The sequence below is a fragment of the Struthio camelus genome, chromosome 1 (assembly GCF_040807025.1).
Source record: "Struthio camelus isolate bStrCam1 chromosome 1, bStrCam1.hap1, whole genome shotgun sequence".
Lineage (NCBI taxonomy): Eukaryota > Metazoa > Chordata > Aves > Struthioniformes > Struthionidae > Struthio > Struthio camelus.
Window position 1 is genome coordinate 223,221,414 of NC_090942.1, and position 27,507 is coordinate 223,248,920.

The following is a 27,507-nucleotide window of genomic DNA, read 5'->3' on the forward strand; positions in this document are numbered from 1 at the left end:
GAACACCTGTTTAGGCAGCTGAATTGTACTCAGATTGTCTAAATCCCTGCACATTAGGGATTTTAGCAGAGAAAGGGCTGTATGAAGGACTGTCCTCCCCTTGGGACTGATCATTTGTTGGAGCTGCCTTGGGGAAGGTGATGCCCCATTGAGACCTTTGTTTTGTTAGTACCAGGTTGCCACCCATCTGTTGAGCCACGCTGTGCTCTTAGTGTGCCCCAAGGGGCAAGTAAAATGCATTCATTTAATTTCCCCTTTGTGGTGGTTTCGGCTTCTTCCCAGGGCTTAACTCATGGTGAGGGAGCATCCCTGTGACATGATGGTGGGGCTGTACTCAAAGCTGCGAAGCAAACTCTGCCTCTGATCCCCGTGTGTCATAACCCTGTTTTAGACTGAGCGCTCACCGCCTTGCTGGCGAGCTGGTTTCTGGCTGCCGTGCCCTGGCCAGGCTGTGGTTTGGCTCCCCAGGTGGGGAGGCCAAACTCTTTTTTCGGCATTACTAGCATGATGTGCTCTGCCTGCCTCCTCCACGGAGCCTGGGCTGTGCAGCTGTGGGAGCAGGAGCTGCTGCGGCTCTTCCGAGTGCCGGAGGCTCCAGTTCTCCATCCGCGAGGTGCACGGGGGAGAAGGAAACGCGGTCTCTGCCCTCTGTCCTTGCAGGCAGTGGAGCTGCTGGGGGCAAGCAATGCCATCTCCTTCCTCCTCCCCACTGCAATTAGCCTGGCTTCTGGGGATCCCCATGCGTTGGAGGGATGGGGGTTGGAGGGAGGATTGGCCTGAGCCCATGGCTGCTGCCGTGTGTCGGCAGAGCCTGGCTGTTGCTGACACATGTTCCTGAGGAGCAGGCTCTGAAATCTCTGTTTCGTGGTGCTGTGCTGAGAGCGCGCAGGACTCCCCTTGTCAGCGTGGCTGCCTGGCTCCCAGGAGAGGAATGTCCAGGCTGGACTATGGGTCCATAGCAAGGATGGGACAGTGTGGCCCAGCCCAGCGTTTGCTCAAGAGGGATGTGGGAGAGGTGGGACAGTGTCTTGTGGCTCCAAGTGTCCCTGCAGATCCTCAGAGGTCATCTCTAGGGATCCCAGGCCCCTCTGGGCTGTTGTCCCTCTTGAGATGAAACCCTACAGCCACCAATGGGACTGAGCGGCAGCAGTAAATTCTTTTGTCTTGCAGATTGAAGAGGAGACAGATCTCTTACCTGTGGCTTTCTTCCCGTGTCTGAAGGAGCTGACGTTTCACAGCAACCCTCTTACCACCACCCGGAGCGGTAGGGTATGAGCCTGATTCTGCGCGATACTCCTGCTCTGTTCCTGGGCTTCCTTTGCTGTTAGGGACTGCCTTTCCCTTCTGCGTTTGGATGCTCCTGCCATGCTGGCCCTGGCCCAGCACCCCAAGGAGGAGGGGTGCTATAAGTCATCTCTGCTCTCTAAAGAGCATGCAGATGAATACTGCTCTTGCAAACGCTGTTAATGCTCTGCTCCTGCTCCCGTTCCTATCAAAGCCTGTCACAGTCCATCTGTGCCTATGGCAATGCAAGGCTGAGGCTGAATTTTGCTCCCCAAATTATGTTCACCCCATAAGGTGAACACCATTCAGAGCTGGTCTGAAGCTGGTCCAGCTCCTGTTGGTGGTGAGCACTGCTGTGGTGCGGGAGCTGCTGGTTTCCTCCTGAAGCCCAAAAGCAGTCCCTTTCTGACCGAAGGGACAAATCCCAAGCGTGGCCGTGGCCTCACGAGGCAGCAGGTGAAGATAGCTAGGGCTGCTGGCAAAAAACTGCGGTTGTGCCCTACACAGGCTATGTGTAGACTAGTAAATAAAACAGGCCAGAGCTTCTTCTCTGGCCTTGATGGCAAGTAGCCCAGTCTGGTTTGTGTCCCTAAGGCTAAGGTCTTGTCCTCACAAAACAGGGTGGCTTTTTTTTACTCTGCCCACTGGGCAGAGCCGTTCCTGAGCTGTGCCTGAGGATAGCTGGCACAGGCCAAAATCATGCCAGAGAGCACACGGACAGTGAAGGAAGGGGTCTGGATGATCGTGGATGAGCCCTGGCACCCCATCCCGGCCCTGGCTAGACCCCAGCGTGGGCAGAACCATGACGAGCAGCTCGGTTAGCAGTGTTGGCTCTTGCTGGCACAGCAACTGCTTGGGTTTGGGGCTGCCCAAGGCCCTACCCCAAATCAGGGCTCATTGCCCCTGGCAGTTGTGGGCCATCTCCCATGTCAGAGGGGCTCAGGGCTCCTTTGAGGGGGAGAGGCCCTTGGAGCTGAGACTCAGCACTGTTGAATTCCTCGACTCCAGATGTTCAAATGAAATCCTCTGGAAATGAACTAGACCAAGGTGAAGTGTTGATCTCTTGTTTCCCCTCTCTGGTGCCTGTTGTCAAGGTGCCCAGGGACACTTGTCACCACCCTGGGGACTGCACGTGCTTGCCGTGAGCTGTCTGGGAGCACACCGGGCTGTGCAGCACTTGTGAACCCCTGCTCTTCCAGGGCAACCGCCTCTGCTGACGAGGCTCCTCCAGGAAAATTTGGGGATTAAACTTGTTCGCCAGAGCGTAGCAGTGGAGAGACTGCACCTCTCCATGCCTCTCAAGGCCAGCCGCAAGGTAAGGAAGGATGCGCCTTGTTCAGGAGTGCAAGGCTTTCCCTGGCCAAGGCAGGGGCAAAAAATCTGACCACACTATTCAGGGCAGGATTAGGGGACACATAAAGAGCTTGCAGGACCCCAGATCCTAGCAGGGTTGGTAGGATGAGGGGAAGGAAGGGTGGGAAAGGTTTGGAGGCCTTTGATCTCATGCTCAGGATGAGGCCAGGGAGTCCAGATCCTCCAACTCATCCCCTCTCAGTGCAGCCCCAGGCAGGGTTGTAATCGTGGCAGAGGGTCTTTGGGTTCAGTGCTGCATGTTGGCCTTGACCGAGGTGTTCCTGCGGGCCTGAAACTGCTGCCAGGGTGTCCCTGGAGCTGGGGCTGCTGTGGTGCTCTGGTAAGGAGTAACCTCCAGCTGCTCTTTTCGACCCTGAGCTGATACTCGCAGTAGAGCATGTGGCTGTTGCTGGGGGTGACAGGGCTTTGTGGGGCTGGAAATGACCTGCCCACAGCTAAGCTGAGGGATTGGGTAGTCTCCCCTTTCATGCAGAATGCGTACAGTCATCCCTTCTGTCCCCCAGGTCTCGTCCCATCTCCCGAAGGTTACGAAGCAGCCCCTGATGCTGGAAGCTCCAGCTGAGACCTTTCTGTGGAAACCCAGGAGAGACACCGCGGCTCTGAGTCTCTCCGAGCCTCTGCCCCCAATCAGACCATCTGGGGAGCAGAGAGAGGGGCCGTGCGAGGAGCTGGAGGAGCCCAGGAAAGACCCCTGCCACTCCGCTCTGCCTGTCCCCCTTCTCCCGTGCAGCTCTGCTTCGGCAGCGTGGGTCAGGGAAGCTTGTGCCGACATCGACTCTGCCGGCGGCAGCGGCAGGCAGACGCTGGGGGACGGGGAATGTGTCTCTGGGCCTCACCCTGACGGAGCCGAAGAGGCCGTTGGATCCTTCTTCATGACTCAGGTGTGTGAGGCTGGGCTTTCAGTTGGCCTCTGCGGGAGGCTGGTGAGTGTCCAGGACTCTAAGGCTCCTCCAGAAATGCTCTGTAGGCAGGATCTTCACTTCCTAATGCACAAAAAGTTGCACGCACCGTGGACTCCAGTAGTTGCAACCCTCCTTTGATTGCACAGCAGGAAGCATAAATGCAATGTTTTGAGTGGGAACAAGAACTTCTGGCCAGATTTCCCTGGCTGGTGCTCGGGGGTTAGTGTGATGTCTCTACCTGGAGTTGCCTGGGCAGAGACTGCCCTTCGATAAGCACAGTATGTGTTGTGGGAGTGTCGGAGGTTGGCAGCAGGGTCTGGGCCCCTGGGACATGGCCTGTTTGTGTTGGGTGCTTGGCGTCAGCCAGCGAAACCAGTGAATCCCAGTCTGTGCTGGCTTGGTGGGTAGCCCCAGGCACAGGAACTCTTGGTCTAGCATCATTCCTGTAGCATCTGCTGGGAATCTCCCCGTTAGAGGTCACCAGGGCAGCTTTTGGACTTGATTTCCCTAAAGTAGAGCCCTAAAGCACATCTTGGGGGTGTGTGTGAGAGACCATACTAAGGACATGGTGGGAGCCCAAGGCAGGCGCAGGATCCCCACAGCGTGGTCGGGTCTTGTCTCCCTCTGCAATCTGCAGCAAGCTCCTGGCATGGGTTTTTGGCTTGGTCTGCACCAGGACGGGGCCAGTCCCTCTCCAGCCTGTGCTCGGCCCCCCTGAGCACAGCTGGGATGAGGTAGTGGCTGCATGGCTTTATGCCACCAGGAGACACCTCTGGCCACAACAGAACAGGCCCCAGCCTGACATGGTGGGACCGTCATGAGGTGAGAGCTAAGACACCCTGTTGTGTTCAGTCCCAGCCCCATACCCAACATGGGCTGGTGGGTGAAAAATGGTGATAAATACAGCCTCCCGCAGAGCGGATCTGGTCAGCCTGGCACCTGCCTCAGCACCTGGAGGCACTTTCTGATCGTTGGTTAGTGAGAACGCAGTGCCACGAGGTGGTGGAGAGTTTTAGGCCATGTGGAGTGAAGCAGTAACTCAAGAGCCTTCGCTGGTGTGGCTGATGGCCAGCTTTGGCTGTACAAGGTTCCTCTGGAGAAGGTATTCATGATCAGCTTGACTGGAAAGAAACAACTGCTGTGACTCCTTGATTTTGCTGCTTTGAGGTGGAGGATGTGCCCAGGCCCCCTCTGCAACCTGTGGCAGAGGACAGGCTGGAGAGGACGAGGAGCGAGCAGAGGGAAGAAGGAAGCTCCCTGGCTGTTTCAGGGCGATACAGAGGTTACGAGGAGCTGCTCGGCGGAGACACGGACCCAGATTTCATCGAGCCAGTTGGTAAGCAAGGAAAGGAGCGGGCTGTGCTTAGAAATGCCTTGACGGGTTGATGACCAGCATGGTCCTCTCTGACCTCAAGGCTCCCCGGTGCCTTGCGGGGTATGAGGCTGTCCACCAGCAGGCATTCTGCCCCAGGGTCAGCGCAGCTCCGTTGAGGTGCTGAGCCCTGCCTCAAATAAGGCTGCACTTTGGGGCGCAGGGAGCTTTGCTGCACACTGTGATCACAGCGCCCTGCTTGGGCCGCAGTGGCTGATCTCTCGCCGGACAAGGTGACGTGGCAAAGCTCGCTGCAGTCACTGCAGTGACTGATGGGGAGATGCAGTGAAGAGGGAAACGTTTCCGTTGTCCCGTTTGGTTCCCAGGGATACAGAAGAACGTCCAGGCGCTAAACTACCTCCTGAAACACCCCTTGGTTTATCGGGACTCCAAGGCGCGACTGGACAGTGTGCAGAAACCCTACGTGCCTTGGAAAAAGGTGAAGAGCCAAAGCTCTGAAGGGAGAACGGTCATTTCTGCAGCGTCGGTATCTGGAGGTGGATCAACCCACGTGTCTGGGGGTTGATCTCAGAACTTAAACATGGGCTCAACTCAAGTTCCCAATTCCAGTACCTCCCTCCTCTCCCCGGCTCTCTGCTCCATCTTATTCCAGCCCTTCAAGGCCAGGCTTCTCCCGGCATCCCAGGGTGGCTGCTGTCATGCAGGCACGGTCCCACCTGCCGGCTGGTTGAGCCATCAGGGAGGCAGGGTGCTGTGTTTGCAGCTCCATCAGCTTCAGGTCTCCTCCCAGGGCTCATGGCGGGCTCCCCCTCGCCAGCTCCGCTCTTGGCTCACTCGTGGTTTGGTGCATGCAGCCCAAACGGGACCCAGATAGCACTGATGGAGGCAGCTCAGCCCACTGAGCCAGCAACCCTGCAAGGGGGAACCGCTTGTCACCAGCCCACCTAAAAAAAGCCAGCCTGGTCGCAAGTGAGGTAGGGAAACAGCCTTGGAGCAGAGCCAGACCACCGGGTGATACTGCCTTTAGCTTCCAAAGGCAGCTGAGGTAGGTGGCTGTGAAGTGGACTGTAGTAGGATTACAGTGGCTGAATCCCCAGCGCTGCTCTGGGGTTGCTGAATGCTGAGCCACTGTTGCTCAGTACAGGTATAACCTTAGCTCAGCAACTCAAACGACATCCACTTCGGTCCATAAAAAGCCACTGTCTCACCTGCCTCCTGCAGAAGCGTGGGACTACACTGGTGTGGGAGAGTGGGCAGGAAGAGGAGGTGGTGGATTAGCACGCCAGAGGGTGGAGAGAGGCACGTTGCAGCCTCCTGGTCTTTCTTGCAGTCTGGGAAGATGCCTGGCCTGCCGGCCCGAAAGACAAAAGCAGAGGTACTAGAAGGGATCCTGATGGCCATGCGAAATACCACAACCATCACTGAAGTCCCCCTAGGTATGTTCCCTGCGTTTCCAGTCTCTCCCATTCACACCAGTGCAGAGGCAGGGGCAGGCACTGGCAGCAGCTGAACAGAAAGGTGCCACTGAGCTGGCTGAGCCCTGGGATGAGGGCAAGAGTTGGGAATTGAGGTTCTCCCTATTGTGGCAGTGTCCCTGGCCTGCCTCACCCTGAGGAGAGGACAAGGGCTTCAGCCTGCTGAGCACCCTCAGCCCACCACGAAGTCAGCCCCTGCTCCCCCCGAGCTCTGGCTGCTGGTTAATGGAGAAGTAAACGCAAAGCAGATGCTGCCGAGGTGTCTCCTTCCTTGCTCTGTAGGGATCCACAGCTGGATTATCCCTACCCTGAACCCAGCTGCTGGGAAAACAGTAAAAGATTGGTTTTGCCCCAGAGCTGAAGCAAGACTTAGGTCTCCAAGTGCGCGCCATGGTTTTCTCTATCCTGCCCTAGGGGCAGTACCAGCCTGCAGGTCCATGCCTCCTACCTGGTCCCCTTTGCGCTCTCCGGTGCTTCTCTGCCCTGCCTGGGGAAAGAGTGGGAGAAAGAAAGGCAAGAAGTTAAGCCACTTTCTGCAGGCTACAGTAAAAGCCACTGTCCAGGCTTAAATCCAGTCCTGCGGCCACACAGACATCTCCGTCTCCACTGTGGAATTGCTCAAGACTGCCACTGCCTTTGATTTTGGGGCTCCTGTGTTTTGTGTGGGCACCAGAACAGAACTGAATCCCAGCAGAAGGCTTCGTGTGCACGGGAGTGGGCAGCTACAGCAGGGCCCCAACTGAGTAAAGCCATTTCTGTGTCCTGGGCCCAGGATTCACAATCCGGGCCTCCGGCTGCCACGGTAGCACCACCGCCACGCTACCAGGATTGGGGTGGTGGGGCTGCTGGTGGAGAGGCAGGGGGGAAAACGAGCTGTTGAAAGGAGCAGTTCCATAGCTCTGCTTACACCTCTGACCTTTTCCAGTGTCTGTTTTGCAAGAGAAGAAATCCAGCCCCAAAACATATCGGGAAGCACTGAGGCTAATGAAGGACTTCCAGGAGGTGTACAGGACTCCTCCAGTGGCCCCTGACGAGGAGCAGGCTCGAGAGGAGGACAGCCCTTTGGATGAGATGCCAGCAATAAAAGCCCTCCTCATGGAGGTGGCTTCCAAGCAGTGGAGCTCCAAACAGTTAGAGCTGCCAAGGAAGAGAGTGGCCAAGAAGATGCTCAAAGTGAAGTCTGCAGTATAGCCATGGTTGAATAAAGCATCCCACCCCGTTGTCCTCCTAGGTGAGATTTTATGTTACTTTGTAACTTGTTTGGAGCTAGTTTTTTTCCTCCGGAGGTTTGAAAATGCAGTGCAGTGAGTGAAAGGATTCATCTGCGGCTTTCAGCCAGCGACTTCCAACTTAAAGCACCACTACAGCTCGATTCCCTCAATGACAGTGCCTGAAAACCATGCTTGCTCACTGTCCTGCCCGTAGTTACTGTGAAATATGTAAGAGACCTGCCACCCGCTGCAGCACACGGCTGCCAAGCGGCAGAGCTACGTGGCAGCGATGTGACTCTGCCTAGACCTTATCCCAGGTACCTGCAATTTTATCAGCGGGGCCAGTCTGACAGTTGCCTGAAGAACCTCTAGGAGGAAACGGTGTGCTCGCCCTACAAACGAGAAGGCAAGGAGAAGAAGTGAGAATAGCTACAGCTGTTTAAATAAAGAGCTAAGAACTTCCAAGCAGTGCCTCCTTCTCCTTAAAAAAGCAGATAGGTGACCGTGAAAAGCTGGTATTTAGTGTGAGGCCTCGGGAAAGAAGAGAGTGTACACGGAGTGCCATTAGATGGGCAGAAATACTGCTACCAAAAATCCTCTTGAGCTGCCCCGTGCTGCTCCGTTCTCAGCTGCTTGTTCTTACCCGCTCATCTCAGCATCGGGCTGTCCCATGGCCACCGTCAGGTGCTGGGGGAAATCCCCTCCATGCCACGGAAATGCTTCTAGCTGCAAGGAGCCCCCATCCCGCTGCAGGTACAAGTGACCGACCAGCTGGACCCCGAATGGGGCCAGGGAGCTACGCTGAGCACAAAACACAGTTACTAAAAACCCAAGTCCGTTCCCTGGTCTGACTGCCCTGCAAACAGCCGCGCCAGCACAACCGAGGGGATAGGGACTAGCTGTAGGGCACGAGGGGAGAGGCGGGTGAGGCTGGAGTGGCACCAGAGTAGTGGCATCAACAACCTCAGGTAGCCAGTGGCAAGTGGAACGCATTCAGAATAGACAGCGGCAGGATTATGCTCGTTTCCAAATGCAGCAAGTGCAGCAAAAACAGGTAGTCAACTGTAAGAACCTGGTTTTATTCCATTTTAACCTCGGCCTTTGTCCTGCGGTTAAAGTCGTCATTGCTGTTAACATGTACACGATATTTGTACACAGTTGGCATATTTCCGTTTTGTGACAATTTTGCACAAGCAGAATTTACTCTGTTCCAAATAACAGAAGCCACAATATGAGAGATGCCTGCATTTCATTTTACCCACACATTTTACACATGCAAGTAAACAGTCTTTCAGTAACTTCCATCGCTTTTAAAACATTCGGATGAAGCCACAGTGGTTCAGTTGAGACCCAAAATGACCGTAGTCTTTTTCCACACTGGTGTTTGCAAGTTGAGGATCACACTAAAGCACAACGATTTAAAGCATATTGGAAAAAGTGTAGCAACATCTATATTTGCTTTAAACAGTTCGACAGTAAACACCAAGAAAACCAGGCATACACAAAACCCCTTGTAATCAGCTGAAGATTTTTCTGTTTGCATAGTGAATAGCTAATTCTAGATCTGTTTGATGCTTTGCAGAGTTTTAAAGATAGGGGGGAGAAAAAAGGTTTGTATCGAATTCATACAACACAGAGATCATTCCAGCTTCTGACCTAGAGTTCAAATCAGCATCACATCACAGTTTGCACCTAGCTGCGATCTACAAAATATCCCACAGCGCTCTATCACAGTGACATGCTAGACCTTCATGTCCACGTCCAAAAGGTGAACAAGAAACGGTCGCTCCCCGTCCCCCTTACAGATCAGAGGGGACGGGGTCGCATGAAACACTTCCCCCGCACCCAGGACAAGCTCCTTGTCAGCCTTTCATGGAATAACTACAAGATGGCAAAGAGATCTTGAAGCGTCCAGCCGAAAGCCCTGCAGGGCTATCCTCGAAGCATTGCTAAAGGCCTGCTTGTAAAATCAGTTATAGTCTTTAAGGCTTCACCTCCCCCTTGCTTTCATTGATAAAATACAAAGAAGCGCTTGTTCAAGCTATACTTCATGACTACTGTGTACTGCATGTACAATATCATTTGAAGAAAAATACTGACAATGTAGAACACCACGATACAATCATCTTGCATGATCCATTCTTTTGGCACTTTTCCTTCATTTGTTTACTGTTGTCTGTTCTGACTCCAAAAATGAATCTTAATACATCTTTTCCCATGTAGGAAGCTCCAGAGAGTCAAAGTTGCTTTTCGGAGTCAGATGGCATCTTTGGCAGATACAGTCATTCTGTTATTAAACAACCCCCCCCCCCCCCAACCCCTTCTGGTCACCAGGAAGTGCTACAAGCAGTGCAATCTCTTGACCTGTTTTTTTCTCCCGAGAGGGCATGAAGGTGAGAGGCAGCTTCACATTTTGGAAGGATGTGTACATGCCTGCACTGTCCACAATCTGCGGGGACGGCTTTAATCCCAGAGACAACACGGCTGCAGAAAGGAGGAGGATTAGGAACTATTTTCGAATATACGTAAATAAATACTTGATTTCGGTTTAGGGCCTCTGCAGATCCTGTGCTGCATCCACTGTTCAGCAAGAGGTATTTTACTTCTCGGATGACATTATTTGTGACAAAGGAAGCGTAACACCTGACCTTTAAATGCGAGAGGCTGGGAACTTCTGCTCTTTTACGTGAAATTATATACAATTATTTTTTGTGTAAGTTTACACAAAATTAATAAAATTATTCATCATAGCTTAAAAATCACCTCAAGCCCCTGGCCTCATACTGACTTGAGCAGATTTCAGCCTAGCCCCAGTCCCGCTCTCGCTAGCTCGGGAAGAAGGTGAGATGGCCTACGCTAGCCGGCAGGAAAACGGCAGCTGCCTGTGTTTTTCCTCAGTCTGGAAGCGACCAGATGGGGCGGGTAACGCAGAAATACAGCCAGCAGTTTTCTTCAAAGGCTAAAAGCAGTGGGCTAAAAACCCGCGCGGTAATCTGTGGACATCCAAACCTCTTGAGAAAAGATCAATCCAACCCTGATACATTACTGAAAGCTGCTACTGCATGTCAGCGGTAACGTCTTACCGAAAAGGGACAGACTTCAGAGCACCATAACTATTCCACGTTATGATTAAAAAACCCCAAAACAACAAAAAAAACCCCCCAACCCTCCCCAAAAACCAAAGGCCTCCTTAAATACTGATGCAACAAGACTGTACACGACGCACCCTCTTTTGCTGGGACCTGAGCGGCGCCTGCGGAGCCGATGGGAAGCTTGCGCTCTGCTTCGCCGGGAGCAGGCCGCTGAGCAAAGCCGAGGTTCGTAAAGCTGGGGAGCGCGAGCAGCACGGACGCGCTGCTGCGGGGAACGGACGTGCCAGCGCGGCTCTTTTCTGTTAAGCTTTTTTGGCTTGAGACAAGTTCCAGCTTAGGCAGTGCCTCCTGCACTTCCGCTGAGACTCAGATTTAAAAAAGAGGAAATTAACACACACAAAACTAAAATATTTAGGCAATCTTAAAATAAAGAAAAGATCTTTAAGACGACACTGGCCTGCCGTGCTGGACTCCAAAATCTATTCTACGAGAGAGAAAAAGGATACATTCAGCATGTAAAACCCACGTAAATCTAGTTTTTGTTTTATACACTTGCTTAGAGAACGTCCGGCAGCCCAAGCCTGGAGGAAACCAGCACGAGCGCAGCGAGAAAGAAGGAAACTGTTTCGGGAAGTCTCATTCAGGCTCGAGGGATTAACCCTGGGCAAGGGCAAGGGAGAAGGGGATCTGTAAAAATCATAGTAAATCTAGATGCACTTGGAAAGTGCAAGCTTTAGTTCAAAACTTAGGGGGGGAAAAAAAAAATCACAGCAGCTCAGGGTAAAAGCTGTGCGTTTCCATCCTTAGCTTATTCTTTAGAGCCGTGGCAGAGGGCAAATTCAAACCGATGCTATTTATCTCTGCGCCACCCTTCTGGGGTGCGATCAAGGCTACAATCACTCAGTTTCCTTCCAATTCGGCGCTGGTGTACGTGAGCACAATTCGGTTTGAGGCAAAAGAATTGCGCCGGCTTCAATCAGCAATTAACGAGGCTGCACCTAACGAGGCTGCAGTGCGTAAGAGGGCAGAGCTCCACCTCCGAGGAGGGTACAGCAAGACATCACCCACGAGCCCCAACAGGTAGGCCGAGCAGGCCAGGTCTAGCCGAGGGTGGAAACCTGGCATGGGGTACGATTTTAAACATCCAGTAGTTGATGTGTTAAGGAGATATATATATATTACGGAATCATTGCTATAAGATTTCTCACAACGAAAGTGTCAATCTGTTGAAATATAGTATTTAAAATATATAAATTTTATCCATTAAAATATAAGATTTCTTTTAAAAAAACAATCCAGTTCAATCGGTAAAAAGCTCCAGGGTCCTTGCAGTTACACAAGTATGCCAAAAGAGAAAAAATAAAACCGGTTCCCATTTTTTTTACCATTTAAGATGGAGGGAGAAATTCTGCCCTTTTCCAAGTTTTTTCCCAACAGAAGCATCCAGGAGGAAATGGGGGCACTGACAATTCTCTTGGATCCGTCCCATGTGTGTAACGTGATAGCCGACTTTCCCTTCGTGCCATGGGCCAGCGGCAAGTTTAACCGGCTGCACAGCAGCGTGCTTCGGGTAGGTCTTGAAAATACCACTTGTCCTCTGGTGCATGGGTCAGCACGACAGCAACAGCGCAGAGAGCCCCGGAAGAAGGTCCCCGCGGACGCCGAGGATCCCCAGTGAATACACCGCAAGGCAGCAGTCGAGTATGAAGCTGAGCTGTGTTTTTTTGAGCTTAATGACTGATAATAATCAAGGAAATTCTTTCACCGCTAATGGATGGTGGAGAGAGGTATCAGGTAGAAAGAGAAAAGAATAAACGTCCTCTCTGAAGGAATACTGGTTATGGGATTGGGCATTTAATTCTCCTGTTCCCTTATTCCCTGAAATTGGTCCGAGGAAGAACAATCACCATACTCTGTCGTGATGTAAGCGGACAATTACTCAGCTCAAACCGTCAGGCTAGCTGGAACATTAGCGTTATTTAGGTAAGAGCCGTGTCACGGTCGAGACACGAAGAGGCCCGAGGGATTCTGACACGTGGTGGCACAGCCCGCGCTGCCGGCCACGTCTGGGAGACAACGCGCGCTCCACCAAGTCAGGAACCTCAACTCCGGCAGATCCGGCTCTCCCTGCCCAGGCTCCGAGCTGGCTGGACACCAACCCGGACGCCGGGTGGCTGGCAAACGCTGTGCCTGACCTAACACGTTCTGCCCTAAAGTGGAAATTCTTAGCGCAGTGCTCACCTGAGCTTTCTTAGCAGTATGAATTCCTGCCTGCAGATGGCTAACTCGGAGCACGGACCGGGCAGGCTTGCATCTTGTGTACGTGTACCCACAGGCCGGGAGGGCTGGGCTCTCATCCCAACTCTACCGCAAACTCACAAAGTGCCTGGGAAAGGACGATGATGCGTCAAATAACTCAGGATGCCTGTTAGTGCCACCGTCGAACACGTAAGGACAAGCTTTACCTGTGTCGAGAGCTCTCAGCTATCTCAACTAGTGGGAGCCTGCAGGATACGTGTCAGTACGGACAACTTCCTCTATATCTAGGAGAAGTTATAGAGAAAGCTGCATTTGTTCCACGTGTCTCAGAGCCCGAGAGAATGGCTTCCAGCTGTTCAGCCCAAGCTTTCCACTCTATTATTAACGTAAATGTACAAGTTGTCATAAGGCTTTTCAGTAAAATCCTGATTTTACAGCTTCCCTCACTGCATTTGGCCATCTACATAAAGCAACCTTCGATCTGTACCGCTGGTACAGACAGTGAGATACATTCAGGTACAGGTACCTGGAGGATATATGTGGTACTTCCTAGCAGAAATATGAATCATAGCCTCCTTCCCAAACAGTCCCGTTGTTATAAGTTTAGGCCAAGTCAGCTCATTCTCTCTGACATAAGTAACAGGCCAACCACCACAGCTAGCTGCAGCATAAGGGAGATAATGAGACAGACAGAGGGGAGAACAGTTTCTCGAATAGAAACAGCCTAGCTTGCTCTCCATCAGTAGAGCTCTGATTTCTCTTGGCATATCGCAAATGGCAAAACAACGAACAGATGAGGTCCCTACCCAGTACTTCATATACTGCTAATACCACACCCTTAGCTAGGGGAACCCAAATGTCATCAACTGCGTTTACATGCATTGCAGTGTATTCACGGTGAGGACTGACACTTCTTTCGGACCGATGGACCAGAGAGGTTGGGGGATTTTTTTTCTCTTTTTCTTTTTTTTGAACTCTGAAAGGACTCTGGCTTCTCTCTGAACTGGACCTACAAATGTCTTACCACCAAAAAGAAAAACAATTGTGTGGGTGGAAGTATGACAAAAAATAGTTTTCCTATAAGATAATCTGATAAACCTCATTGTCCTCTAGAAAGGCAACATTGTCCATCAGTGCTACTTAGCACCCAGAGTGCTCTTTGAGCGCAGGAGATACCGATCTACTCTAACTTTCCGCCTATCCACTGTCCTATTCTCACTGTCAAAAATTCGCTGCAGGTGTAAGGCCAGCCTCCGATCTTCCTCTTCCTGCTGAAGCTTCTGTTCCATCTCCCTCACCAGGCGATCATCCGGAGGCAAACCCATCTCCCCCGCCGCGTGCCTCAGTCTTTTGACAGAACCATTGTGTTCCAAGTGCTTTGTTTTGCAGCGTCTCTTTCGTCCCCGTCTCAGCGAAGGGGGCTGTTCGCCAATGATGTTTTCAACAGAATTGCAGGTACTGTTCTGTACGTTGATCAATTCGCTGTTGTTCAGGTATTTCAGCTGCTTTTTTCCCGATGTCTTGACCGGAACTCCTAGCGTGCTGTTGTCAGGCAGTGACGCATTGACTCCAATTATTCTTCTGCTCAGCATTTTTGGGCCAATGCTAAGACAGGATTTGTCCATGTACGCATTCACTTTTATGTCAGGAACTTCTGACACTCGTGTGTTTAGGGAGGTTCCATTTGATCTTGCATCTGGTTCAGCAGAGCTATCGTCTGTGGTTAAGGCTTGTGAATCTCTGTTTTTCTCACTCCCTCTTCCTGACTTCATTTCACTGATAGAAGGAAAGAAATCTAGCTCTGGGCGAGGGTCTCCTGTTGTGTCAGGTGGAATGTGATCATCCTGTATTTGTAGTTGCTCTTTATTGCAACTACTGGAGTTGGTGATGTCAGGAACTATAACATCTTCCCCAGGCTCTGAAGCCAAGGATGTAAGAGTTGCTTTAGAGAGGGTCTTTTTGATCTGGCGCTCCTGAAATATTTGCTCCCATTTTTTCAGTATTCTAGGACTGGCTTCATAGGTGGTTGGCTTCTGCAGGCTTCGGTTGAGGTTTCTCGGAGTGGACTTTATAATGAGAGGACTCAGGACTCTGCCATCAGGAAGCCTCTTTGGAGGAGTACACGGGGAGCAGACAATTGGCTTAAAGTGATTGAGCTCTTCTGAGATGCTGTCATTGCTCTCGGGGCTGATGGATCGCTCTGGCTTGTGCAGGGCGGAGAAGGATGAAACGGGGTTGAGAACGAGGCGCTTCTCTGCTGTCAGATCTGGGGCGGAGAGGCAGCGATTGTTTTGGGTAGATGACAAAACTCCAACCAAAGGTGTCGACGCGCTGGTCAAAGGTGGAACCTGAAAGACAAGGCATCACGGCTCAGAATGGTTGTCATTGCGGAAAGATGGACCACAAGAATATAGACAAGTTATGCAAGAGAACGGGAAATTCGATAGCTCTCAAACAATTATAGGTATCAATGGCTTTTAGCTTTCTGGGCAATTGTACCTGTTTCTCAGATCATAATGTCTGCCATACCAGCCAGCAGCCCCAGCCACCTTCTTCCTCTTAAGCAAGCAACGTTCTCATCCCACCACTTTAATAATGAGCACAAAGTCCAGTCTCTGCCTTAGGCCCTGTGGTCATGTCTGCCATCCGCTCAACTGTGGCATACGGCTAGCGCGCCCAGCTCCTGCAGCAAATCAAAGGGGTGAGAAAGCTCTTTGGAACAGCCGTAGCAGCCTCTGCTGGTTACAGCACATTTCATGGCTGATGACTAAGCTAACCAGGGTACCCTAGAGTCTAGCAAAGTCTGAGTCTCAAGTGTATTTTAGCGTAATAGTTGTTCTTTGGGTAGGGCAAGCGGCAAAAAGCTTGAAGTGACGCAAGAAAATGAGGGGCTGGCAACCACTGCAGTAGCCAGGCTGAAGGAAGACACGTAATACCAAGGCATGCTCTTCGAGGGATATTATTTCCAAAGGATTTTCTGCTTCCTACCAAGCCATAGGAGAGAAAGAATAAAGACTTGGCCCAGGTTTAACATACTCAGTGGACGCTCAGTGCAAAACGTGATGAGAAAAGATGTTTATGCGACAGAGGCAGATCAGTGGAACGACTTCTGCACGCATTCCCAGAACACCCCACAGCCACCACCCTGGAAACTGTCTGAGATAGCCTGTAGCAGTCCTTAAGAGTAGCCTTTCTTGTCATCTTCAAAACCATCCCCTAACACTGTTACATTTTGGAGCGTGGAGGAATGCAACCACAAATAAGGCAGAAGTAAAAGCTGCACACGCACAAATGCAAGTGACATTATTTGTCTCTAAGATAAAGCAATTTTATCCGGCAGCTAGTCTGAGACAATGGCAGCCTTTCTCTTCTCACCCCAAAGCACAGTTGTTTCCACAAGCTTATTTTTTGGGGTCAAATCAAGTTTGTGGAACACCCTCTTAGTGCAGCTCTTAATTGGCCAAGTCCCTAAACCATCTGCATTTAAAAAACAAAACCAAAAACCTCCTGAGGAGGGCAGGTTAGTCATAGCTCCCTTGCTTTGAACTCAATCCCGTTCCTATCAGCTGAGATAGGGAGTGGGCTAAGCTGTTAAAAACACACTCTTTAATGATGAACCACGCCCGTGACCTCTCAGATATCTAGCTTGGTGATCACTGGGGTCCACTTAGTATGCCCAACAGGGATTTTACCATTTTCCAAGCAAAATCTCCAAACAAAACTGCCTTTCAAAGGATTCAAGAAGCTTTCGTTACTTATGGGGTCTCTAGAACTGAACCCTCCTCTCCTCAATCTGTGATGAAACTGAAATAAAAAAGGAGGGATGTCAGCACTAGGAGGTGGAATGTCCTAGCAAGCCGCAGAGCTGTCCAGTCTGAGAGAAGTGAAAGCCTTCATGATTTATTGAGGATTGCAGGTTGGACAGGAAAACGTAAAGGAAAATGGAAACACCCCTTTCAGCCCTTGAGGTACAGGTGAGGTCTCCCAGGTGGGGTAAGACAGCTGGAGGGAGCAGGGTCTGGTACAGGGGCCTAGAGAGCGACTGCGGGGGGCCCCGCTGCATGCAGGAAGGCTCCACAGAGGGCAGAAGGAGGAGAGGAGAAGAACTAATGGGTCCATAGGTCTCACGGGCAGGCCCTGCATTTGAAGCATGCCGTATCCCCACATCTCCTACCTTGAGCGGGCTGGGTCTTTTGATGTGGCACCTGCAGGTGACACCCAGGACCTGGTGGCCCTGGCTAAGCTTCACTGCCTGAATCCGCTGGGACCGCTTGCTGAGCGAGGACCCACGCTGGGCTGCCCACGCCAGGCTGCACTCAACACCCTTGGGAAAGCTGCTGCTGCCAGCCACCAGGATCCCACAGGCCAGAGCGGCACGTTAGAAAGGAGGCAGAAAATGGCCCAGGAGACAGAGGTTAGTGAAAGAACTAGAGGCAGAGAGAGAGCGAGTGCATAAAATTTGCTTCTGCTGGCAAGCGTCCCAATGGTGCTGCCAGATACAGTCCAAAGACGTCTGCAAAGGTCACCTCCAAATGAGTGGAACGTAGCCAGCAATTACTGCCCAAAAATATTCTGGGTCAGATTTTCAGTGGTGCTTCATAATCACAACTCATTTTGAAGCCAGTGGTAAGCGGAAAAGTCAGGCCTCTTGCTCCATGTAATGAATACTGTTAATTCATTTGGCCTACTGGATCTGAGGGGAAGCAAGACCAGGCCAACTCTTCCTGTTGGAGAGCGCAGTGAAAGAGCAAAAGAAAGTTTACTAAGACCAGGAGAAGAATGAGTTTTGCTCTGTTTAAACAGTTTTGAAAAGAACAGGGGAGAAAGGGATGAGGGACAGTATTTTTTTTAAACTTCCGAAAGATTTTTCTCTAATCTACTGAGGACTCAGCCTTGAAAAGAAAATGAATTACGAAATAAAGGAATGAAGAGTTCCCTTCCAATTTCCAATTATCCTACAGTGCTAACAAACAACTCTGTAAGTTGCCTACTTTTCTGCTCAGTAATTTCTAACCTAGCAGGTTTCGAATGTGAGTTGCGAGGACGTGATTGGCCCCCACGGCCTTAACACAGCACTAGTAACCGCACAAAACCAGTATTTTGTATTTCCAGATTACTGGCACTGTGTGACCTCAGATATCTATTATACATAAAACCCCTTCCCCACCATGCTATACGTTTTCAGAAACAGACAGTACCTTTGTTTTGCTGGCTGGGGCTGACCGCTGCCTGCTCTTTGATCTCTCCTGAATGGTGTCATTGCAACTCCGACTCCTTTCCACCTTGGAGGTTAGGTTCCTGAAAAGCCGTTGTGTGAAAACATGAGATTGCACGTTATCTTAGGAACAACAAGCTCAACACCTCTGGCAACATGCACGAGCTACCTGCGCTGTCTGTGGGGGAGGCATCTGCCTTGGCAGGGCCCAGCTGTAAGAGATTCCTCCTACATGCTCGAGGTAAAGGGATTTGGGAAACAGACTGTGTCTGAGGACCAGACACAGTAAGACTTAGAGCCCTAAAAGTCTGGAGCTGCAGGGACTAACTCTAAGGTGTCCTGATCTTTGAGTGGAGCCCCAAATCCAGCGGGGCACGCCTGATCTCCCTGAGCTATCTGATGGGAATAAGTCAGCTGCTGCCCATCTGTGTGCCAGGGCCTCAAGCCCTCTCTCCAGCTATCAATTTCACGATCGGTTGAGTACGGGGTGTTGCCAAGAGAAGCCCTCTCTTCGCCCACATTCCCACCACCTTCCTTGTAGCTCTAGTGTGGCTCATATGGCTATGCTGTGAGTCAGACCAGGCTGACTACTGAAAGCGAAGCCAACAACCTAAAATGTTCTCCGTGTGAGGCAGACTCAAAGCATGAGCCCAGCAGGGACGTGCCTGCTGCTCTGCTTAGTTTCTGGGTCACACTTGCAGCGCTGAGGGCGAAGTGAGGTACCTCTCTGCCCAGGCTTTTAGCCAGGGAGGCCTTCAAGTCAAGGAAGTTTAAGCAGCAGCTGAGGTGTATATTCTGGACCACAGAATTGGACACAGGCGCCCAAGAGTCTTCTTTGGGTCTGCTCCAGAGCCCAGGTCTACAATCAAGGGCTCCGCTCTAAACACACCAGCACCTACCTGTGGCTTATAACTAATTTAGGTCAGCGCAAACGACAACACTATGGAAATCCCTGTGCTTCCCACGTGCAATCATGCTCAGTTACTCAACCACTTACACTGCATCATGCAACAGCTTTAACTGATAAACTGTTTGGGGCGGATGCTACCTCTTAGCATCTGTGCTGGAAAAGAATCCAGCACTCTTGAGTTCATCATAGAGAATGATTTTGTAATTTAAATAGACAATCAATGATTTTTCTGCTTCATGGGATCAACACTAAATGCATTAACGTCCAGGATTTCGTAACAGGTAGGAGGCAATCAGCCAGACGCTATATTCTACAAATTTGTCTACTCTGAAAGTCCATAAAAGTTATTACTTTTTTTGGACTGGAACAACCATTTGAATTAAATTTAAAACACCTCAGAAATGTTTAGAACAGTAAAAAGAACATCATATTTACATCTGGAATGGACACTAATCAGCTTCAATTAAGGATCAGCTTCTTACCCTGAAAGGAAAGCAAAGGAGTAGGCACTGGTCTTGGAAACAAAAGCTGACCGATGCGTTTGTTTGCCCTGGAATGGTTCTTCGTTCTCTGAATCCGAGAGACGTTCAGGAAACTGAAGTCAATCAAGGAAGAGTTAGCTGACACGTACAACAAAAAGAATCACTTGGAAAATAAAGCTCTTTCTTGCAAAAATAGGCAATTTTCCAAAAGCCCCTGTAGTAATTACATCTAGAGGACATAAAATGAGAACGAGATCTGCCAGCAGGTGAAACGGTCATGCAGTTCCCTTCACTGAAGCTGTAAGAACTCAGAAGCTGGCCCCAAATTCCTAAATAATGCAAAAATAAACACACAGCTCATATGTGTAGCTCAATGAAGAAAGAGAATTTAACGAGCAAATACTGGATGGGCAGGAAACTAGAGAAAATCCTACAACAGAAGTACTACAGGACATAGTTCAGTGCCCACATAATCCTCCATCAGCCATTAATTTTTAAGAGCATTTTGGGCAGGAAACTAGAGAAAATCCTACAACAGAAGTACTACAGGACATAGTTCAGTGCCCACATAATCCTCCATCAGCCATTAATTTTTAAGAGCATTTCCTGTGAAGTCTCACAACTGGAAGGAGAGAGGCGAAACTCAGCATGAAGAATCTGTTTGACTATAACTGCACTGTAGAAGATTCATGGAGATATGTTCACAGAAATGCATGTGTGCCTGAAGAACAAGAATACCCACGGCAGAGCAGTTACTTCTACAGATGTTACCAATATGTTTGGAAGGGCTGCAGCTTCTTTGGTAACGAGTAAAGTGGGTTTCGGTCACCCCAGAACATGGGTGATAAAGCCCACACTCCTCACTCTCCTGTATTTCCCCTCTGCGGTCTCTCAGGACCTAGTTGTGTGGGACAGCAATGATCTGAGCTATCCACCCAGACAGACGTTCATGGTGCTTGTCTTGTCATTTCCATTCAAATGGAACCGGTCTGCTCTGTGCACTGCGGCTGTTCAGGAGCGGACTGACAAGCGGGGACAGTCAGCACAAGACAGCTGGTGAAGCTGCTGCCCCTGGTTGTTTGCTTATATCCTTTAGACGTCTGTGCAACACTCTCTAGTTCCTAAGGAGTCCAGCTGCATAGGGCTCAGAGGGGAGACAAACCTCTAGAAGAACATTTGTAGTCATAAACCTTCTTAGAAGATAGTACTCATTAGCACGGATCTTTATAACCTATTAGCTCATATCCTCCAAGGGCTACTAGGAAGTCAATCAAATAATCCTGGAAAGCTCCCTTTGTCAATGGAGGAAAGCTCCCAGTTTCAAACAGGCAGGAACAGGAGATCCTCAGGTAGTAAAGGTCTCAGAAAAGGTAGTTCTTGTTCCATGACTGAACCTTAGCAGTATTTCACCTACCAGTCTGTGTCTGTGATGTAGACACGAAAGAGAAATACAAGCTTACTTACACACTCTTGGTTCACTTTCAGCACTAGAGATTCATCTTTTTTCTGCTGTTCTTCCATTTTTCTTTTTCCTCCTTCCATGTCATCTAGAATTAGCTTGTGAATCAGATCCTCGGAAGTTTTTTCTTCTTGTAGTTTTTCTTCTCTCAGCTGGAAATAATGACAAAAGAGATGGCATACTTGAAACGTGTTATGTTCTACATCTGGTTGCCAACAAGTATTTTCCAAAAGATTCTGGAATTCTGGACACATCATTTAATTTTGTGTCTCCGTTTCTCTACTCTAGAGTAGAGTCATTGCTAGTCTCAGCAGCAACAATGTGAAGGTTGGTTTGTTTTCACCATGCTTTCATGTTTGCAAACTCTATACAAATGCCATGGATATTATCTTCTTTACAAAATAGCAAAGACACCTTTAGGTCCCATGTTTGACAAAGACTTTTCTGCCACGCTATTTTCTAAAATGCAGAGAGAAAAGCTTTCATCTACTTATAGGTAGATATTTATACTGCAAATAAAAATGTGCAAAAATAGAATGCGCATACATAAGTTTCATGCAATTCATTTCAATTTTAGTCTTCAAATGGACTGTAACACAGTACACAGAACTTGTCAGACATGTAGACAGTATCATCTAAATGAAAATTTGTAAGAGTTAAAGCAAAGCCCATATTAAAACCTGCAAGCTATACAAAAGCCTATCACTCTCAGTAGTGTTACTTCCCCTATATCTTCCTTTGTTTTCTCTAATTTTAATGCAACCTTAGACTTTTCCATGTTGCTTTTTATGACCCTGGCTAGTGGCAATTCAGAAAGGCTGCGATGCAACATTATTTTATCTGCGTATGCCGCATTTTACAAATCTGAAGGCTGAAGAAGAAATCCCACAGAACTCCCAGTGCAGCCCTAGCAGGATCCAACTGCACTTCCCATCTTCCCTCTGTACTGAACGCTTTGCCGCTTTGCCTTTTAAACTTCATTCACTGCCAGTCCTCATATACTCCTTTATCCTTTATCTTCCCAAGAGATCCCTTACCAATTCTTGAGATGTAGGAGTCTGGTAGTAAGGAAAGTGGGTTTCAGAGATATGTAAATATTTCAGAGATGTATAAATTCCTTCCTCTCCTCAAAAAAGCACAGTCTGTTGCTTAGTGATGACTTTTAACCAACTAATGTCAACTCCCAGCCAAACTCTCCCTTCGCAGCACACTCTTCTTCTCCAAACAAAGAATTATCCCCAACACATCCCCCTGTCCCGCTGTATTATTTTGCCCCTCGTTACTTAAGGAATCAAAATGCCCAATACTGCCAAGACCTTTTCTCTGCAGGCTTACTGGCTGCTCAAGAACAACAAAACCCCTTTTCCTCTCCTCTCCACCTCCCTTTCCTGATCTACAGTACATACTTCAGATAACATCACGCAATTGTACATACCCGGGATAACATCATCCAATTCCCTTCTCACTCATTAGCCAGCCATTCACCCAGACTGCCTCTCACCTCTTCCTGAACTTCAGTCTTACACGTAATGCCATGAATAATACATGTATCTATGTATATATGACAGCTCCTCCCTCCTTCCTCCACCCGACCTTTGTGAATAAGTTATCATCTTCTATGACAATAATCCTGACCCTTGATTGACAACTGCACGTCTCTGTCACGCTGATTAATCATAGTTATGGCTAAGTACTAAGACTTCAAATACTTCCTGCTTATTCCTCACACTTGCTCCATTTGAGTGTAGGTATCTCAGACCCTGCCCTGTTATTTTCCCTCGTATTTTCTCCTACGCTACTGCAATTGCCTACTTTCCTCCTAGAACAGCAGCGCTGCAGGCCACGGGGCCTTCTAGCGCTGAAGAAAATAAAGCTGCAAGGCATTTACGGGCAGCTCACGTGCTCATCCTGCAATACAGCACATACAGGCAGTGGGTGTCATTGTGGCAATTCCCAGTTTTTTCCAGAAATCCTTAATATTTTTCTTCAGTGTTGCAAGGGGAGAAAAGCGTGGGTGTATGACACATCTACCCTAAAAGCTGAAGAGACAAAGAAAACAGAGTTCATAAGGTATTACACAAAAAGTGCACCGTGATTTTCAGACTAGGAAGGAGCTCAAATCCAACTGAATCCAAACCCACAGAGACAAAAAAGAGTAGGGAGAGAGAAGATAAAACCAGGAAAGGCTGATAGTGGGTACTGAACAAATGTCTTCAAGACCAATTTTACTTCTAGTTTGGCGATGTTTTAAGATATATCTTTAAATTCCTCATCTACTAATAATCTGAAGCAATAGCTACAACACATTGTCTGACTAATAGAGAATATCACCACTGACTCAGACATGGTAAATAGTCTGCTGTATGTTTCAGGAGTGTTAAACAATATTTCTGAACTTTAAGAGCCCTTTGTTAAGCATCCGAAAAAAGATTTCCCATCAACCTTTATCATAGGGATGATTTTTTTCCATTATCTGAAATACCACCAGACTCTTTTGCATGAAGGAAATCCATACGGAAATCTTCATTTTTTGTCCAACTTACAACATTATACTAAATTGCCAAATATAAAGTCACAAAACGTACGTAACAACATACAAGAGTACTTAAGAACTTTAACCAGATCAATGGGAGAGGTAATTGGAGGGACAAGCATGACCTCAGATAATAATCCACACAGAAAATCGGGAGGCTGTCCTGAAGAGCAGCAGTTTTTTTACAAAGGAGGAAAAAAAAATATTTACGGAAAAAGCCTCTCTAATTGAAAAGATGGCCTCTGTTTTGGAGACATCCTACGTTTACCTTAAGCAAGAGTGCTAACGTTGGCATCTAAGACAATCTTTGCATATAAAACTAAGAGCTGTGTTTCTGTTTGCTCAAGAAGTGATCCAAGCCAGCCCGGCTGTATAAAGTTTGCAAGCCAACACTTCTAAATTTAGCTCACAAGCAGCTCTCGTGACATCCTTACAACGCTCCTTCACCTTCCTCCCACTACACCATGGTTATACCTATGTGCTTTCTACAACTGATACCTTACAGAAAACTATGAGAAAGAAAAAAAAAACCCAACCATTACTAATCTCTATTTTAATTAACAGGATTCGGCCAGAAATTTAAGTCCAACATTCCGGATGCAAGTAAAACCAAGCTCTAATGGTAAGATGTGTATTAATTAAAAATAAAAATCTTTTCAAGTAGCCTAATGCAACTATCTCCTACAGAATTTACTTACAAACTTTGCAGTACTGTGCTAGGACACGAGGATCAGAAACTCAAACAAGCCAGCCTGAACCACCCAGCTTGAGAGAAGTATCTTATCCTATCTTAGCAGCACCTATGAAATACTGGATTTAGTATCATTCGCTGTTATTAGCAGTACATCTATGAGAATGTGTTTTAACCTGTTTGCAGCCCTTTTGGATATCACATTTGGAACATCAGGAAATCATGTCCTACAAGCAACTGAGACTTTCTAAAAGGTAATTTTCCTCAAGAAATGACAATTTTAGGAACGTTATTCTTGGTATTAACATTCATTTCCAAAAGGCTGGTAAACTCACATTCGACATCTTCTCTTCCTCCCATAAACTGCCCAGGTTTGCTTGCTCTTTCCAGGCTCAACTCACCAAGGTCACCAGACTGCTCTGTTTCCCCATGCTGCTGGGAAGCTGCATGTCAGCACATGCTGCAGGTAGGAGTTTCCCTACTGATTGCATAAGATTACAAGCAATAGACTGCTTGTGATATAAAGTTTAACAGGATAAATTATGTTTTTAGTACACAGAAATTATACCCTCCTTTGGAAAAATATAATATACAAGGGCACAAAACAAGCTGTGTAAAAGAAGGAAAGAAACCCCTCAATACACTGCACTTAGGCAGAGAGCAAATATTTAACCGTACTCTGAAAGCCAGTTCTCCATGATGTTGAGCATATTCCATTATAAGATGATCCACTTCAAATAAAAATTCTTCAACACGTAATTAAGGTAACTACTTTGTCTTGGGCTGCAAAAAGCTGGGAAGCAGGTCAAGAGCTAGAATTTATAGAACAACTTGCATCTGTTAAGATGTAAAAACTGTTTCAACACCCATCTCCCTCCCTCAGGAAGAAAGCCAGCATGGGTTATCCCTCTTTCCCAGGCAGGGAAACTGAGATTAAATCTCTTGCCTCGAGACATAAAGGGAAGTCCAGTTAGAGGCAGGCTTACACGCCAAAATCTGATTTCTTGTTTCCTCCTTGGGAGGCACTGCCCAATTCAGAAGTTTCCCCACAGTAGGATACAGAGACGTCAAGAAACGCTTACTTTCATTAAGTGGCCAACAGGCAAAATTTTGCTCGATTCAAGGAAAAAGCTCAAGTACATTAGCAGTTACCATTTTGTCAGGTTAACTGTATTGCTTTTTTCTCACAGACCGCGATCCAGAGAATCCCCCTACGCTCCAACTCTTTCAGATGAAGTTCATAAAAAGCGCGTTTGTATTACGAGGGGAAGGAAATATATCTCCCACCTGTCAGAGAGCAAAGAGGGGAAAACAGATGGGCCAGCAGGCCAAACAGGAATCAGGCAAAAACATCCCATACCCAAAACACACAAGTGGCATAGTCAAAATGTCAGAAATAATACATTAAAATATCTTCCTTCTCACTTCAGGGGAAATCAGAAGTATTAGCACTGGACTATGCACCGTATCTTTTATTTTAAGTCAAGCAGTAGACGCAAAACCCCCTTTGCTGCAATGTCACTATGGCTCAAATGTGTTTTTTCTAATACTCGCACATCACATGTAAACAGCCAATAACTGAGTGATCAGGACTAGTGAAAGGCGACAAAGTATCCACTAGCCAGGGAATCTGTCCTGCACAGAAGCGATGCTCATATGAGAGTTTTAGGGAACACGAGAAAGGAGATGACTTAATCCTTCCAGAAGATCCAGATATACATCAACCTGGAGGCACTTGAAACAACTTCAGAACATCCTGCCCTGCTGAACTCAGGCAGGTCCTGCTTCTCTGGACACCCAGGAAATTCTGGCCTTGCAGTGGGATTGGAGACATCAAGCAACGAGTCTGGCAGGATCTGGGAGAGGGAAGGCTGCAGGAAGAACCCCAACAGAAGTCAACGTGCATCCCGGCTGGCCAGGCTCTTTGCAGACACAGTTTAGTGTCATTTCAGACTCGGGGAGGGGGGAAGAGCCATACTTCTGATTACATCGGGAAGTTTTTCCTTCATACCACAATGAAAAATGAGAAGCGTTGTTTAAAACACCGGAGGAAAAAAATCAGTTCCTGTAGAAATGATGAGTTAGCTCCCACATCATCATGGAAGATCTCCCACTCACTGTTACTGAGAAGTTTTATAAAACCCTGGCAAGGTTTATAGTTAATACCTACCCAAAATGCTTTATTTTTAAAGTCAAAGATACGCTGACTATATTTATGCACGTTTACGTGGATGCACATTTAAGTTAGTTAAGGAATTATACTTTTATACGAATAAGATCTCTACGCACTTAAGTCTTAAGCCACGCTTAAGTCTTAAACCCATACCAACTGTTTTTCCGCAAAGCACTGCTCCATGGGTAAAAATGCCAGAAGTCACAAGACTCTATATGCATAGCATGCTTGTCTACCTCGGGAAAGTCAGGTGGACAGAGCAGAGTTTGTGTGTACTTAAAAACAGTTAATGGAAGGCCACAGTCAGCCAAAGCTACTCTAATAACGTGACATTATCAGGGTAGGCCTCATACAGAGAGGGCCTATTCGTCCAGGTCACTGCTAACTCCAAACATTGGGAAAGGCTGGAGAGAAGGCCCTTCCGCATTTTTGTAACCCTGTCTCCTCACGTGTATGCATTTCCCAGACTAGTTCTTTATCTTAAATATCATCTAAACGGTATTAACCTACTTAGCATCATTCAATGCACAAAGCCGTTTTCCACCTAAATTTTTCCAACCCTTTCTACAGTTGAGATTTTTAAGTGAAAACTGAAAGAAAACGCTCTCCTGATGGAAACTGTTCCTCTTCCTCGCAGGTAAGTTAATCAGAAAGAGCCTGGACCAATCTCTCAAAAGAAAAACACCATCACAGAGATCGGAGCCCCTGGACAACAGTCAGGTCCTATCCACACAGACAGCAGCGTTTGGGCAGAGTCCACTTGGTGCCAGCAGGATTTTTGCACGGATCCATGTAGAAGGAGTGACTAGGGAGGCAGGGCCTAGCACTGGAAAAACACACATTTTAGAAAGTAATGAGCGGCTCCAAAGAGGGGCTAGAATGGAAATCATTATCCACTCAACTACTGCAGTCATTGCTTTCGCTATAACGTTTCTCACTTAAAAAGCAGCCAAGTTCCACAAGCGACTAGCCACTGGAGACGTTTCAGCGATTTATATTAAAAAATGCCTTTTCGAACGTCAAAAACATCTCCCCAGCCTTTAACTGCAAAATAGCTGAAAAGCTTTTCCCCCTCCCCCCCTTTCTCGATTTTGTTTTTGAATGACATTTTTTT

The 27,507-nt window shown here is 48.3% G+C and overlaps 2 protein-coding genes across 3 annotated transcripts in view; one reads left to right on the top strand and one right to left on the bottom strand.

The window, feature by feature from the left end:
• Positions 1-7,673, top strand: part of XRRA1 (X-ray radiation resistance associated 1) — a 21,237-nt gene extending 13,564 nt beyond the window's left edge. For both annotated transcript variants that reach the window (XM_068930824.1, XM_068930825.1), the window contains 7 exons: positions 1,171-1,264; positions 2,484-2,599; positions 3,162-3,539; positions 4,728-4,896; positions 5,259-5,371; positions 6,224-6,329; positions 7,294-7,673. In XM_068930824.1, coding sequence (XP_068786925.1) covers positions 1,171-1,264; positions 2,484-2,599; positions 3,162-3,539; positions 4,728-4,896; positions 5,259-5,371; positions 6,224-6,329; positions 7,294-7,559 — 1,242 coding nt within the window. In that variant the 3' untranslated portion in view covers positions 7,560-7,673. The remainder of the gene's footprint in view (positions 1-1,170; positions 1,265-2,483; positions 2,600-3,161; positions 3,540-4,727; positions 4,897-5,258; positions 5,372-6,223; positions 6,330-7,293) is intronic.
• Positions 7,674-8,637: 964 nt separating this feature from the next.
• Positions 8,638-27,507, bottom strand: part of RNF169 (ring finger protein 169) — a 34,152-nt gene continuing 15,282 nt past the window's right edge. Inside the window, exons 3-6 of the mRNA XM_068930826.1 lie at positions 21,002-21,148; positions 19,538-19,650; positions 18,129-18,228; positions 8,638-15,278 (exon numbers count right to left, since the gene is read on the bottom strand). Of these exons, the coding sequence (XP_068786927.1) occupies positions 14,067-15,278; positions 18,129-18,228; positions 19,538-19,650; positions 21,002-21,148 (1,572 nt within the window). The 3' untranslated portion in view covers positions 8,638-14,066. The remainder of the gene's footprint in view (positions 15,279-18,128; positions 18,229-19,537; positions 19,651-21,001; positions 21,149-27,507) is intronic.